At 29.5% G+C, this 17267-nt stretch overlaps 1 protein-coding gene across 32 annotated transcripts in view; it reads left to right on the top strand.

Annotated features, from left to right (window-relative positions):
* The window catches only part of fmt (phosphatase 6 regulatory subunit 1-like protein fmt), a 78844-nt gene that overhangs the window by 25340 nt on the left and 36237 nt on the right, over positions 1–17267 (top strand). For all 32 annotated transcript variants that reach the window (XM_076487723.1, XM_076487726.1, XM_076487746.1 and 29 more), the window contains 5 exons: positions 2007–2120; positions 3507–3726; positions 10600–10752; positions 12569–12700; positions 14992–15056. In XM_076487723.1, coding sequence (XP_076343838.1) covers positions 2007–2120; positions 3507–3726; positions 10600–10752; positions 12569–12700; positions 14992–15056 — 684 coding nt within the window. The remainder of the gene's footprint in view (positions 1–2006; positions 2121–3506; positions 3727–10599; positions 10753–12568; positions 12701–14991; positions 15057–17267) is intronic.

Here is a 17267-nt window from a genome sequence, read left to right on the forward strand (position 1 = left end):
GTTAATTACTTTATAAGTATGTGTGTGGTGGGAGAGAGATGGGTATGTTTGTGTGGTTCTCATTAGATTATTACTTATACCATAATCCTGGGTTGGTCATTGGTCTGTAACATATGTACTTTATGATGAATGAGTTCTAATATTGGTTTTAAATTGTATTTTGCACATGCTACAAGTTCTTCACAATGATGAAATGCATTCTCTTCACCTCCTCTTAGATGTAAATGTGTTTATATACTGTGATGGTTGAGTTTGAGTCATCTGTTTTTTGAATGTGAAGGTGTTTTGATATTACTTTCTTAAGACAATGAAATTAAATACAGTTTTTTGTTGGTTTTTTTGTGCTTAGTGAGATTAAGTAAAGTGCTGAATATTGAGCATATTTTATATTTTTAAATGTTATTTTATATGGCTGATTAGGTTTACATTACTTGTATTAGGTAGAATTAATGTGTAAATGAATTAGCCTTGGTTATGTTGCATAAAATACATGTGAGGAAAAAAAATTATTACAACTTTAGTGAGTGGTCTGCTATATTAAAACTGTTTTCTGTTTCTTGTAATTGGAGAATCTTTCTTTGTGCACACACATATTTACAAAGCAAATATTTGCTTTGTTTTGAGGCTCATTTATTGCCACTGGAGTACATAAGAAATGAAAATATGGAACTTGTATGTGGGTTTTGTATTTTTTTCAAGTTTTTGCTCTTGAAGTCTTGGCAAAAGTTAATTCTGCGTTTTATTATGGTTGTTGTTAATACTTTATGAAATGTGTGTATATTTCAAATGTACAACTCAGAAAACAAAATATAATCCTAAAATGTTTAAGTTAATAAGGTTTCTAACTAAACTTTAATTGAGTTGAAACAATTCCATTGGCTGGTTCAAGTGATTTCAATGATAGCAACAATAAAAATGTAGGCCAAATAATTTAAAATATCTCATCAGAATAAGTTAGCATTGTATAGAACTTAGTGAAGAAAAAGCCTCTCTTTCTGTTTGTTATAAACAAGTTTCTGAGAATTGTTGACATTCTTTCTAAGACAGGATATGGTAAGTGGATGTAGCATCAGAATTTAACTTTTTGGTTTGTATTTCAGTAAAGGGAAAATATTAGAGACTATTAGTTTATTGTGTCTCATTGATATCTGTATTTTAAGTGTGTAATTTATGCTAAGGTAAAAAAAACCATGTTGGGACAGAGAGGAAATCTAAAATGGAAAATTCAGAGTGGAGATGTATTGTCTTACAGATCAGTGAATATTGAGAATCTATTTAAACATTTTCTATAGAAAATAAGAAATTGGAAATTGGATCAAAATTGAATTGGAAACTGCTTTGATGCCATTTTATTAAAGTATGTTATAATAAAGCTGTTTAATTAAATTTTGAACATAATAAGAGATTGACACATACATACTTGCTAATAAAACTGACCAAGCACTTATACACACAGGGCTAAAGGGAAATATGAGGTAGTGTGACAGTATACAGTTATACAATAACTAATAGTACTAAAGGGTATTTCTGTATAACTGCTTCTGTATTTTTGTGTGAAACAATGTAAATACTAAGATAATGTTACTAATTATTGCACCTTCTTAAAAAAAAGTACTTGTGTATATTTAGTTAATGTAGTATAAATTATGCAAACTTACATAGGATATTAAAAGTTGCACCCTACCCATCAGAGAATGAAGATGTTTGTTAATGAAATATTAGGTGTCTCTAGGTGGAAAAATGTGTATTGTATTGTTGTTTTTAATTTCTACATTAATTTTTGTACATCTATAAAACAGTGTTTGAAGCAGCTTGATTTAGAACTTTTGGTTTCCTTCACTTTTTACTTTATAAAATTGTTGTACAAGTCTTGATAGAATTATTTATAACAGTAAAAGATGTTTTTGTTTAATTTTGGATGACATGTTTCTTGAAATATTGAAAATAATTATTGTTCTGCATTATAAAATAGAAAAATTAAATTATTCTCATTGTTTCTCCCAAAGCTGTGAAACAGTAGAACACCTTTTGAAACACATGTTTGACAGAGAACGAAAAGAAAGTGTACTAGTCAGTGGTATTGGTGTGCTACTTTCTTTAGTAGAATTCAAAAAACCTGGGTAAGATGTCCTTTAAGATGATTATCATTGTAACTGCTTGTTTTAGCCTTAAAATTGAAACATTTTTTTGACAAACTAAATTAAGAGATTTTGATGATTGACTTAAGCTTTTGCTATTATATCCAAATTTGTATTTAGTTACCAAGTGTAACCTTGTATTTTAATATACATGTGATATAAAACTTTTATTGATTACATAGATCCATGGTTAATTGCAGAAAAAATTAACTTATGGTTTGTTACAAAAAAGTTTTCATAAAACTTCTGAAATCTCAATGCTTTGTGTTTGAAAAAAATTTACTGTCATTGGGGGTGTTAGCATTGTTCTATTTTTAATAATTTTGAGACAGATTCAATCAATGACTTAATTGCATGCAGTTGGGCAACAAGTTTTTTTCTTCATGTTACCATAAGATTTTTGTCACACTTCAGATGCTCAACTAAACTATGGTTAGTTGATTTTAGAGCTACAATGCTGCTTGTTTGTTTTCTGTTAGAAGATTTGGCATCCCCGTGATTTGGTGCCAAAAAACTCTACCTGACAACCTACTAAATTGTCCCAGGTGTCTATCAGCAACATACTGTGGTAAAAAATTTCTCTAAGAAACTTTAGGGGGGTTAAACCAATTAAAATTTATTTTAGTAAAACCCATAGCCAATAGAAATGATTTTTTTATTGTGGTGCTGTATATCCATAATAAAAATTTACTTAAATTTACCTCATAATTTGGCAATGAAGTATACATGCTAAGTATTTTGTAAGACCCAGAATGCTCACTCATCTGAAAGAAATAGATGAAGTGTTTACTGAAGTATTGTTTGTTGGTGGTTTTTTTGCTAGCCAATAATCACAACTAATAATAAAACTATATGCAGTGACAATGAAAATTAGGCACAAAAGATTTATGTAAAAAAAATAGCAAGTGTCATGTAATGTGTCAAGGGAAGTTGTAAAAATGTTTTAAAGTAGCATAAATATGTACATGTTGGTTTATTTGTACAAGTTTTGTTTCACCTTTTTCAACAGAGAACTTAATGGTTTAAATCAATGTAATAAAATTATATAAGATATCTGGTTAGTTTAACTGTTGTGCTTCTGTTGTGTTTTACAATCTGCTTCTTTTTGTAAGTGTTACAGGTTCATTTTAAATTTTATTAAGATGGGTTTAACAGTTTGGCATACCATATTGTGCATATAAGTACACTGTATTTGATGTGTAAACAGAATAATAGTGCAAAACATTTATTCTCTCTTAAATGTGTCTATTTTAGTAAGTTAGCTTATCTGTTGTTGAGTGATTTTTGAATGGATTTTTATTTTGTTACTTTTGTACTGTTCCTTGAATAGGATTTGAAATTAATACTTTCATTATGAAATTATCTTAGGCCTGGAGGTCTGCAGGGTGCTGGAGGTCAACCTGGTCAGTTTGTTCAGGGTGATCAGCAACAACTGCAACGTATTGTCCCTATCTTTTTTCCCAATGAACTACCTGATCAAATCACTCAGCTGGATGCTGAACGAATAAGCAAAGGTGTAAATAAAGTTCTCGCTGCTGTAGTTCCTCGACTCTCAGATTTTCATAACCTACTTTTAAATCCTCCACCCGTAAGTAAAAAAAAACAACAAATAAAACAGCAATATGAAAACCATTACAATTTCTGCATGTGTGTATATATATATATATATATCAACTTGAGCTTTCTTACAATAAACTTAAAAGCCTGTTTACATTTAATTTTCAAAATTTCTTTTATACAGAGCTACACAATTCTGAAACATTTAGCATGCACTAATTAACACCATTGTGATTGTAGGAGCAGCTAGTGAACTAATGTTACATTTGAAAATTTATGGTAGCTGCAGGTAGTGTTGCACCCCTTTTCAACTATGCCAAGTTCTATTTGTTACATTTTTAATAGAAAATATATATTATGATTATTTGTATATTGTGATATTTTGTATAATATTATATATACAAAAATAAATCTATTAAATATATATAGTTTTGGACTAGTCTGTGCTACATGACTTATTCAGCTGATTGATCTGCAGCTATGACTTGTTGGCTGTCTGTGATATAATAGTACACAATATATTTAAAACTTTCTTTGTATTTGTTTTAATATTGTTGTAATTAATATTTACTGTTCATATGTTAAGTTTAATATTAATTTATAATCTTTCTTAATTTATTTTTACATAAAAAATTAGAAGTACAGTTAAATTCTTGAGCTGGACAATTCTTGTAAAAACGTTTTTTGGTTAAAATATTTCAATTGCACAACTGTTATTTGAAGACACTGGTCAGATGTGGAAGGTTTTTAAATATTCAAGGTAAACATATCCCTTATAGAAGCATAGCTGCAAGTAAAAAATCAGGTTGGTCCAAAAAGAGTTTGAAATAAATTTAATGAAAAGCATCATCAGTTTAAAAAAATTAAATTGACTGGTATGACAGAGGATTTAGAAGGTTATAGAAGATCACGAAAGTGTGTGAAACAAGAAATTAAGACATCAAAAAGGATGTATGAGAAAAGTTTTTTGAAAATGTAAAAATTAACAGTAAGGATTTCTGTAAATACACTAAGGGTTAGCAAAATATTAGAATGTGGGTAGGACCCTTGAGGGATGATAAAGAAGGCTAGTATCTGATGATTATGAGATGGCTGAGTTATCAATTAGTTTTTACTGACAAGGATTTAAGTAGTATGCCACATTTTGAACACTTGATAAATTGGAATGAGATCAAACAATACGACTGCATTAATTCTGGTAAAGCTGGTTAAGAAATAATTGGAAAGTTTAAAAACAATAAGGATTCTGGGCTAGATAATATTTCACCAAGGGCTTTGAAGGAAACTAAAGATTGGATATGTGAGCCACTTACTACTATTTTTATAGGCCCTTGAGTGATGGGCAATCACCAGAAGATTAGAAGTTAGCTAATATAACTCCTTGTTGTACAGGCAGTAAATTTTAGTGAGTTTATGAAAAACTTGATAAGTATAGGAATAATAATGGCTGACTTTAAGATTGTTTATTTATAATTTTTAATTATTTTAATTTAGTTTAGAGGATGGAACAGTTAAGATGGACCAGTAGCTCCAGTGTTGTTCTAAAATGTTATTTTGATAATACAAAATATTCATGTGAACCAGCTAGTTTATATTTCATGTTGGATAATTAGTTAAGAAAAGCCCAGACATTATAAATCATGATATATTTTATATAATAATGTTAAAATAATGTATATTGTCATATTTAATGTAACATAATTATGCTTAAAATGCATTTTACTTACGAAAACAAAGGAGTTACATGATGCAGTTGCTGTTGTGAACTAATCAGCTCATTTGTTATTATTGCCGTCATCGTATTCATTTATATTTTGATGTCGTGTTCTTCAAGTATTGTCATTGAGAGTGTCTGAGGCTGTACGATATGTTGCTACTTTTCTTTTGTCATTCACAAATATGGATAGCCTATTATGGGAGGTCTGTATTATGTTGTTATGGTAATAAAGTAATTACCATTTACCATTAAATTTGTGTTTTTCATTTCTATGTTATCCATTGACAAAAATAAATTAATGTGAAAAGTGTTACTCTGAAAAACAGCAGTGGATAGCACTGCTGTATTTTTCTTATGGTAGCAGTAGAGATAGTAGTGGTCCACTGAGGAATTAGCATGTGTAGATATTCTTACATCTAGTTATTTTTAAACAGCATTACGAATGCCCTTGAGAACTTTTATTTATCAACAGCTCATAAACTTTATGAAAATTTTATATTCTGTACATTGTGTGTGTGTGTGTGTATATACATACATACATACACACATAAATGGCTTGGTGTTTGTCATGTATACCATCATCATGTCATCCTCTCTTCAGAGATGTGCCCTGTTTTTAATAAATTTTATTTATTGTGCAATTGTTCAATATTCTGTATATATGCTCAAGTGCCCTTACTTTATTTACAGCTCTACAATGTCATTTTAGACATTTCTTAAATATGATTACCTGTGGAAAATAATTATGTAAAGTTCAGAATTTCAGTATAATGAATGCTCATCTGTATAGTTTTGCTGAATATATAATATAGTAAGCATGGTTGAAAACCTTGTGATTTCTTTCATTGTGGCTGTTCTATAATTACTATAATTGGCACAGACATTACAGTATGAATAATTTCAGCAATGTATACTTTTAAACTATGAGTACTTATTTACCTTCAGTACCAAATATTTTTCTCGAGGCTTACTATATTTCATAGAACATCAGATGATTTTAAGCTTCAATTCTAGAACTACACAAGTAAAGTCAGAAGGTGCTGGAAGAACATAAAGGAAGCATATACTGGCTTATCACAGATTAAGAGTTCATTTAATGTCCAAATGACAAATGGAAATTATTACCTGAAACTTTAGTTTCTGGTGAAAAGACATGCTCATATTGTCCATGTGAATAAAACTGAATAGGGGTATGCAAAAGAGATTTGTCAACCTCAATTTAGTTTCTGTTTTGAAACTGCTTATGTTTAGTTGTTTATTTGAAAATGTTTTTGTAAAAAAAAAATACAAAAATGTTTTGTCTAAAATAGTTTTGAATGTCACTTGAAGGCTGTGATTACAAATTGGTGCATGTATTTGAACCCTAGTCAGAAAGTTTCACTAAACTAATAATACTTTAACTTATATGCACACAATATCACAAAATAATAAAAGTTTTGACAAATGTCATATATTTTCTTTTTCTATAACTTTTTGTACTTTTCATAAAACTGAAATAATTTTGTGCTGTTTTTAACCCTATTGCCACAGAAATATGTTACTACTGTCATGAGATTAGTGATACACATTCAAAATTCAGTTTATAAGACAATATTTAAAAAAAAATTAATCAATATTTAAAAAAAAAATCCTGAATATCCCCTAGTGTGAAGAATGTGACATTATTTTATTCACAACCCTTCAAGTAAGTAAGAATGTTAACTTAAATTACTTACTATAAAACCATCATTGCTCAGACAAACTATCATTTTAATAGCCTTCAATCTTGTTTGGTCTCAGAACCATCAAATAGAAAATCAGACCCCTCTTGCCACACTCACCTGTCACATCTCTTTTGGGATTTGTTAATAGTTGTCTTTTACGTTGTATATGACCATTAGAAAGCCAAGATTTTGGGCTGTTGAATAATGTATTATATTACATTGTTTTTGACCAGAGAAATATGCATTTTCTTTGTTAGTACAAATCTTGTTCTCAAGGGAAAAATAACAGCTTGGATGAATTTGTGATGGCTTTTGTCACATAGTTAGAAAGCCAGAAAAAATTGTGGTAGTTTTGGGAAATTGTCTGTTTCTTGGATGTTCTGTGTTCTTTGGTGCATTATTTAATTAAATAAAAATTATGTGGTACATTACTGCCATTAGTATAAAAAAAAAAGTAGGATTGTGTTACTGACAGCAAAAAAGAAGACGACCCAGGTAAGTACTCAGTTTTTTTGTTATCTGTGTATGTTGTTTATTTATTATTACAAAAGTAATTAAAATGTAAAAATAAGGGATCTTTTAGGTTAGTTAATGGTTAGTTAGGTAACATAAATAATAAATATATTTCATGAACCACATATTTCGAGCAGCTTGGAGTAGCTTATGAGTAATGTGATGCAATAGTGTAATGCAAGCTCTAGGTTTCTCAAGTGAGTTGCACTGTATAATGGTAAACACAATAAAACTTATTTATAAATGGATGTATACTATGCAGTTTTAAAGCTGCTTAGGATAAATGAATGTAGTTTCATGTTACAACATGAAATTATTCTAGAAAAAAAAGGTAATTTAGATCTATTTCAGCTATATTTTTTCTTGACGGTTATGGTGTCAGTCAAGTTGACCAACTGTGTATTGAGTTTGGGTAGAGAAAATAACAGATAAAGTACAGAGTATTACTGAAAAGAAACATTTGAACTGTGTTTTAAGAGGTTTTAGAGATTATACAAATGGTATTTGAGATTTTTGAGATGAAGAAAATTATTTTTCATCTTAACATAAAACTCATTTTGTACATGGACTAGTAAAAAATACTATATATATTCAGAGACAAATCTTTTTATTTGGTTCATTAAAAATATTTCATTAAAACATGGTTTTTGTATGAGAAAGGTTTTTAATATTTGAAAAAAATCTGCCAAAATTTGTGAAGATATGCATATCATATTAAAACTTTGTAGGATCTAAACTATAAAGACTATAAAAGGTCATGTAGTAGGTTAAATTGAGAGAGTGAATTGATCACCCGGTAATGAGTCATGAAAATTCTAGCATTTCATATGTTTTTGTGTGTGTATGTGTTGTTTACTTGCAGTGATCTATTTCATTACTGCTCTGCTCTTTGTTGTGTACGAATCAGTTGTTTTTCTTAACGTTTATAAGAGTATCTTAAAACGTTTTTTTTTGAAGGCTGGAGTCTTTTTTTTCTATTGAGTCTAATTTATTAACATTACAAGTGTAAGTCAGATACATGTTTGTTAATCTTGTCCCTTTGATAAGTACAGTTTAAGTGAATTAAGATTTGCATAATTAATGTACATTTCAAAACTTCATTGGACAAGCAGGATATTAGTGGACACCATACCATTATTTGTTTGTCTTTTGTATACTTTGCTAAATAATGTTTTCAGTTGATATCCCTGGGCTCTTTTGTTTTCTTTTCTGAATAATATACTTTTTATCTGCCATAATTTCTACCCATGTACCTAATATTTACAACTGAAGTTCCCTACATTTAGCTGTCTTTTTTTTTTTTCCCCCAAGGATCTGGTGAAAGATCTGTTATTTAATTTGAAGATGCCAAAGGTTAAATTGATTTATTGGTTACATTGTTCTTGTAACCTTATATATTAACACTGACAGATTATCAAACAAATTCATGGAATCACTTGAGTTTCGTTTTGTGTTAAGGTTTTGAAGTATTTTCACGTAACATTTGCATGATTACAATTTTGTGGATGTAATGGGCATGTAACATAAGGTCTGTGTGTTATGAATTTAGGGATAATGATTTATTTTTGTAATAAATAATTTTATATCTGTTAAGAAAAACAACAGCAATTGTAGATTGTTTGAAAACAACAAAAATCTGTGTATTAATGTACAACGTAGTCTTATACAAATATGGTTTTTACTTAAAATATTCAATTTGTGAATGCAAAAGGCCACTGTTATACCAAGTAACAAAAAAATGTTTCTACAATTTTTTATTCAAAAATAATTTAATATTACAAACATCTATTTGATAAATCACAAAACTAATAAAATTAAAACAGTGCTCTAACTTTGATCTCAGCCAAGAATTTTGTTGGCAACAATTTTGATACAATACACCACAAAGGTTACGGAGACACTTTTTGAAAGGTAAGGTACTAAGTTACTGATAAATCTTTGTCAGTTTTTGCCATGTTTCTCTCTGGTTTTAGGTGTAAATTGTGACTGCTTCAATCAGCAAAATAAAACATGAAGAAAATATATTAACGTGACTTGTAAGAGTACAGTCTAAGACAAAAGGAAGTTTGTTTTTTTTCTTCAAAACTGTTTCTCCCAACAAATTAGAAATTTCATGATTTAAAAAATAAAAGAAATACTAAATCAAAAAAATTTAAACAAACTAGATACCATTTAAAAAGTTTGTTCTGAGTTTCAAGCAACTTGGTTAATTATCTCCACTTAGAGTAAAAAGAAGTGGGAGGGTTGAAAGCATCAATACACCTGAATTTGACATACTTGTGAAATTATTCTCAACTCTCAACCAACATTATGATTCCCAAGGACTTTTAATTCTTCCAGAATCCATCAGATAGGTAGCTGCCCCCCTGTATATTGGTTAAATCACTGTGGTGATTAAATTGTGCATAAGAAATTAATTTAAAAACTCCATCTTGTGTTTTGTAATCATATGTTAGGTTATTAGTTTGTTTATTCTTTAACCCTGTCTCCTGTATGATTAAAAACTCGTGTTTACAAGCAGTTGATAGAAAAATCTAGTATACCATATCTGGTTTTATTTGAATTTATGCTCTGTTTGTATAAGTGTGCATCAAAAAAGGTTGAAATATTTTTGTAAATCAGGATATTTGTTAAATCTGAAAATAAATCGATATAACTGTGACATATAAATGTTTAAAGGTAATTAGCATTGCACTGTTGTTGAATGTGGAAATTTTATGAGCTAAGTGATTAATTATTGTTCTTTAGAAGATTGTGCATTTCAATCATGAAAATATAACATTTAGTTTGTTAATGCTATTAGAAAGACAAAATTAAAGTTGAAGTGTTAGTAATTGCCCTATGTCGTCAAAATATATGGAAAAGAATTGGTATGTTCAGTCAACCTCTATAGAAGTGAAGTGTAGTTTCATATTTTCCATTTCTTTTTTAATGTTCAGTGTATATACATAAGTGTATTTTTATTATACAGAAATCTTCTATTCTTACAACTGTTGGAACACTGGATCCTCCATTAGGCTACACACGATTAGAAGTTGCACACTTGATAACTGCACTACTTACAACTAATTCAGATTCTGTCAGATCACAGTTAGCCACCTTGGGTACTGTGGATGTTCTGTTAGTAAGTGCTTTTGTGTGAACTTGTATTGTCTGAAGTAAAATGTAAAAAGGGGCATTTTATTCCATTGCTAAGCTGATAATTCATAACAATAACTTGAATTTTTTTTCATTAAATTATTTAACTAATTGGTGTTTTGTATAATTTGTGGTCAAAAGTGTAATTTGTTGTTTTGAACTGTAATATTTTTTTTATTCTGAATTACACCATTAAATTTATTTATAAATTATATGTATAAAACATTTAAAAGGCATTAAAACATGCACATACCATAGAAATAAACACTTTTCATGACAATTACAAAATATTTCCAAGATCCCCAAATATGACATTCATTCATTCTTTTTTCCATCCAAAAGTAACACTTCCATATATGGATTTTTTCTTATGCATTTTATCATATTCCTTGCCAGAAAGCTTTCATGTTGGACAGTAAAATGGTTCAAAGTTTTTCAAGTGTAATCATTACATTTGTTTGCACACATTTTGGCTTTCTTATTTTTATGTTATGTACAATTATTACAGATCCTTTCCAGATGGTCCAGCATGGCCAGATGGTTTGGGAGCCTTACTCATAATCTGAGAGTCACAGGCTCAAATTCCCATCACACCAAACATGCTTGTCCTTTCAACTGTGGGGGTGTTATATTGTGACAGTCAATCCCATTATTCATTGGTAAAAGAGTAGCCCAAGAGTTGGCAGTGGATGGTGATGACTAGCTGCCCTTCCCTCTTGTCTTACACTACTATATTAGAGATGGCTAATACAGATAACCCTCATGTAGCTTTGAACGAAATTCAAAAAACAACCCTTTTCAGAAGGTATATCCTACTCTGAATAGTGTAGTTTTACATTTTGAAACTGGAGAATTGAAATATAGATTAATATTTCTTTCTTCACATTGAATGGGTTGGTAAATGAAAAGGTACATTTTCTTTATGTGAATAATTCTTTCATTTTAATTGCGTACCAAACATTTATTGCAAAAAGGAATATTATTAACTGTTGAACAAGCACATGTATGATATAGGAGTCATAAGTGGCTATGTAACAGCACCTGCTGTACTAAGGCAGAGAACAGAATCTTTAAACAAACCTGTGATTACTGTTGTTAATGTTCATCTAGCATTAAGTTTATTTTAAGATCTCAGTCCAGTATCATATTCAGCAAGTAAATAAATAAAGGAGAAGTTTATTCAAAGCTTGATCAGTGAAAGTGTTTCTTAAATTTGAAAATAATAGAATAACTTAAGTGTAGTATAGGGGTTATAAAGCTATAGTTATGAAGCTATTAACCAAGTGTACCTTGTAACTGTTTTCTTGAAACCTGATGATAGAAGGGCCATGAGGTCCATGTGCTTCGGTGAAACCTGAGGCCAATTTTGTGATTGTGTGTTCAACTAATAGGCTTAATTAGTAAAGATAATAAATGTATGTTTGTAGTGATGAAAAAAAATTACTTCAAGAAAGTTGGTATGAGTACTAACACTTATTGATAAGCAGAGAACAACGTTTTGACCTTCCTAGGTCATCTTCAGGTTAACAAAGATGACCTAAGAAGGTCGAGATGTTGTTTTCTGTTTTATTAGTAACAGTGTTAATACCCTTACCAAATATCCTGAGATACAATAAATGTATGTGCTAGAAAATGATTGGTGTGAAGTTGTTGAAATCATAACATGGTAAAGTATGTGTGTATTTTTTTAATTGTAGAAAGTGTTATGTAAGATATACAAGTAATTCTGAATTATCTTGAACAACATTTTTCAAGTAGTACAAGTATGTTTAAAAAACCAGTGATTTTTTTCCCCCTTTCAGGATCTCTTTTTCAGATATAGTTGGAATAATTTCTTGCACACAGAAGTAGAACAATCGATACGGACAATACTTAATAGCCAGCCTTCTACTGATGAACAAAAGAATAAACTCAATAATCCACTTCTTGATCAGGTAGAGATGTGTAATAAAGTGTTAAGAAATTAGTAGGAATTTTATGTGAATATAATTCACAGTTAAATCTCTACTCAGTGTTAATGTTGCTTCATTTACTAATAAATCATTTCATACATTTCATAAATCTAAATGAATTTATTTAGGTGCAATTTAAAGTTAATTTCTCTTTATTACACTTTTAATGGTATTTAAGTTTTATGAAATCTGAATTGTATCTTGCACATTTGTCTTGATAGTATTTGTGCATAAGCTTTTAAATAACATCACACTGAAATTCATTCATACTTATGTTTCAGATTTTAGATAAAATTTGAACACAAATACTAATGTGCATGTTGCCCTTCAATAACATGAAGTTATTTTCTTGTGAGTTAATTGGACTTAGAATGTCCCTTTTTTCTTCAGCTTAAACAAATGGAAACTTTGTAAAATTGTACAAAATAATTTAATATTTACCATACAATTAGAAATAATAGTATATTGCTTATAAGTTTATTTCTAAAACTGAAATAACACAAAAAATGAAATGTCTAAATCAACCTTAAAAATTCTTAAGAAAAAACAAATGCCTGAGTTAAAATAAGTTTTCAGTGATTTGTATTTATAATGAAATATAATGTTTGAAAAAACTTTTGACTGTCTCAACTTAAAAGGTTCTGTAGTTAAGTATGTATTTACTGTTAAAAATCCATCTACAAAAATTGACCAGTATGGAGAAATGTAGTAGTTTGTCTTACTCAAAACCTTCCTGTTTTTCAGATCAACAGTTTTGAAAATTTAGGTAGTTTTTAATCTTAGCGAGATTTAATTTATCGAGAAATTGTAGCCACAACCCATTGGTTTCATCATTAACATTCATTGCACTGTCCAAGTATTAAACAGTTGTTTGCTCTTTGATTAATCCTGTTAGGTGTTATAATTTGAACAAGGTTGTTTAAAACAACTCGTGCTTTATCTGAGGTCTGTCATTCATTTATTCTTCATGAGGCTAAGTTTTTTTTTCTTAAAGTCATAACAATATGTGTTAGAATTGTTAATGTTATATGAAGCATTATTATTATTTTGTAATCTGATTCCTTGTGGGAAGACAACTGCTTTTACTGGAGAAACATTGGGTAATTTAAAAAAAAACATTTGGAAAACATCTCAAGAATCTTTTGCTCTCCATGATTAAAAGACTTGAATATACATCTTCCATCTCTGTCCTTGCCACTATTTCAAGTGACTGCCTGGTTCCACTTCCTTTGACTTTGGGTGTTTCCTCAGGTTTGTCCTTTTCTGCAGCCCCAAGAAGTAAGACAACAATTCATTTACAACCTCAGTTCCTGGAATCTTTGTCCATAGACAGAGATCTGCCTACTTGACCCAGGACAGGATCCATGGAGGACAATAGATATTTGTCCAATAAAGAATAAAGAAAAAAACATGGTTAAGAACAGAAGGTTTCCCTGCTACTTTCTCCTCCCCATAAATAAAAATGGCCACTTTGATCCAGTGAAACTGTTGGGGTTTTCCTTCAAATATTGATGACATTAAGGATTCGATTGATTCCTACCATCCCGTGTATGTGTCTCCTCACAGGAAATGCTTCTGAAACCTGCCAGTACAGTTATTTTATTTCTCAAGTTTTTCATCATTTAATTTACTTAATTTCCTTTGCCTTGCTTTAAAAGACTTTTGTATTGTTGCCTTGGAATTTGTCATTGGGTTTAATGATAATTCATCTTTAACAAAAACTTAATATTGAAAGAATATCTTGTGACTCAAATGTGCTAGTGTGTATAATCTTTTATTCCACTGAATGTTTTTTCAAATGTTTTTCTGGAAGTTATACAGTACGTTGGAACACTAAAAATGTTTTAAGAAGGAACAAAATGATTTAATGTAAAATAGACGTATACGTTTTTATGTGCTTTATTTGAAAATTTTATTTTTCAGTGTGACTGTAATTAAGAAGTAGAAACTGAATAATAAAATGATGTATGTCTTATACATCCTGTCATGTTAAGTATGATTCTGAATTTTCACATTTCTAAACGTATTTTGTTATAGCATTTACCTCCTGTTAGGGGATTACAATTATTGTGTGGATGAAAAATCCATTGATTTTAAATTAGTGTTTTCTGTTGGGATGTGAAAGCTCAAAACTGTATATAGTATGCAGCTTCATGTTTAATATTTTTGTAAACAAATCCACTGGGAATATCCACATCATGCATATAATAATATGTAGCAAAATGATCTATTAGAAAACTTAATTAAGTTTTGTATTAATTTTATATTTTCAGCTATTCACTCAGTGTAATCTAGTACAAAGGATTCTTGATGCTTGGAAAAACAATGAAGAGGAGCAGTAAGTATATAATATAGCAATGACTGATTGTATTGTAGGGTATAGCAGTGCTGTGCTGCTTAATCCTTTCTTGACAATTGTTATGTAAAGTCAGTGCAAGTGCAAGTTGACGTACCTCCATTAAAAAATTTATTCAGAAACAAGGGTAATTCTTACCTGTATTCAACAATTTTATGGCACAGAATAGGATGCAGATAATATTAAGATGTAATATAATAGTTGTCTGGTTAATTATATAATTAAAAATTGTTTAACCTTTATTTGTGTAGTGCCTGTTGTTGTGTAAACTGAACATTAGACATTTTAGTAGTTTAGTTGGCATATGTTGTTGTCTGCTAATATATTGTGAAAAATACAAAGAAAATGATGTACATTTGAAATTGTTAAGAGGCATAAAAAGCTAAGTCGTGGTTTCGTGATGACGAGAAACCTACTGAACTAAAAATTTATCTCAGAGCAGCTGGTATGGATGTTAACACTTTTAATAACAAAGCAGAAGGCAGTATTTCGACCCTCTTGGGTCTTCTTTGGGGAGGTATATACATGAAAGTTCAACCAAAGATCTTGACAGATTACTAGGTATTTTAGGCTTGCAAATATACTTGCCCTTAAGCTGAGACTTTAAAAATGGTTGGAGATAACCATCAGAATATTGTTGATCATTCTTCATGACACTTCACAAGTTTTAAAGTTATCCAGTGATATCACACCTGAAGCTTGAACATCTGTTCTTTGGAAAAGAAAATAGTTTCTAACTAATTAGAAGACAGAGCTTTTTTAGTGTTCTTGATGATATTTCTTTTATTGAAACTTCATCTGTTACAGTATTTCGGTTTGACACTTAAACATTTTCTATAACAAGAATTTTGGTAAGGTTGGACTTTGAGAATTAATTTATTAGAAGACTAAAAGGTTAGCTATAATTATTTGATTGATGTTACTATTAATCTCATAGAATTGGTTGTTTAACAGATTCTGATATTAATAGTAATTGAAGTTACTATTAATCTCATAGAATTGGTTGTTTAACAGATTCTGATATGCGTTATCCTATAACCACAGGTTTCACTGATGCCATTTTTAAACCCTTTAATATGAATGTATTTTCATTAAATTAATATTACCAAGTACATTATAAATTAAAATTTTATTCCTTTATTTTAAAAAGAAATATTTAAAATTGTAGGTTTTTGTTGTCACATAGTCTGCTTGCAGTTACAAGCCTAAACATTATGAGCTATTATACATGATACTGTAAGAATAAAATAAAGACTGTCAGCATAGAAGGTCAAATTAAAGTTCTACCTGTCTTTAATTAGTGTGTTGAAAATTTCCAAGAACTACTAAATGGGGGTTTTTACATTCTAATATTTCTAAGCTAAAGGTCAGCCACACCCAGCAAAGTCAAAGCTGTGTTTGCCAGGTGACAATTTGAACTTGAATGATATTCTTACTACAAACTAAAAGAGGAGATTTCTCACTATTCAGTTTAGTCTGAAGAAACATCCACAGGTATATGGATTTGTAGCATGTGATAGAAAAAGAAGCCTATTCCATTGTTCTCTTGAGGTGTACCTTGTGCTTGGCAAGTGTTTCTCGCTTATATATATATTGGTTTGCTAAAGAGTTAGATTGCATTTAGGTTTTACATTTATGTTTTAGTTATATATTATATGTATTTATATATGTATATTTGAAAATTTTGTGATTGTATACATTTAATTTGATGTAGTTTGACTTGTAAAATGTTTCAGCAAGATGACATAATTTGCATGTACAGGCATTAGTGAAAGAATTTGTGAATGACCTCTGCCTGTAATAACTAATAATTGTGGGTTCGTGTTGGTAGGAACAGGTTAGCATACCTGAATCAAGAATTGAAAAGGGAAATTAAAAATAAGCTATAAGTTGAAAAATAAAGATGAAATTAAACGTATGACAAGAAAATATAAAAAACAAACTAGGGACATATAAAAGGTATGTACAGGGTGTTTGGAAAGTCACTGTGCAGTTTTGTCTCTAAATAAATATATAAGTGCACAGTGACTTTCTGAACACCCTGTAGAATGATAGTATCTAGAGATAATGATATAATAGAGAAAATGGAATATGAAATATAAACATTAACTTTAAAACTCTAATTTAGGAGGTTGTAGAGATTATGCAAAAGAAATTTAAAAACTAAGATAATAAATAGTGCTTTTATACTCA

Source organism: Tachypleus tridentatus, chromosome 2 (genome assembly GCF_004210375.1).
Source record: "Tachypleus tridentatus isolate NWPU-2018 chromosome 2, ASM421037v1, whole genome shotgun sequence".
In the NCBI taxonomy this organism is placed as follows: domain Eukaryota; kingdom Metazoa; phylum Arthropoda; class Merostomata; order Xiphosura; family Limulidae; genus Tachypleus; species Tachypleus tridentatus.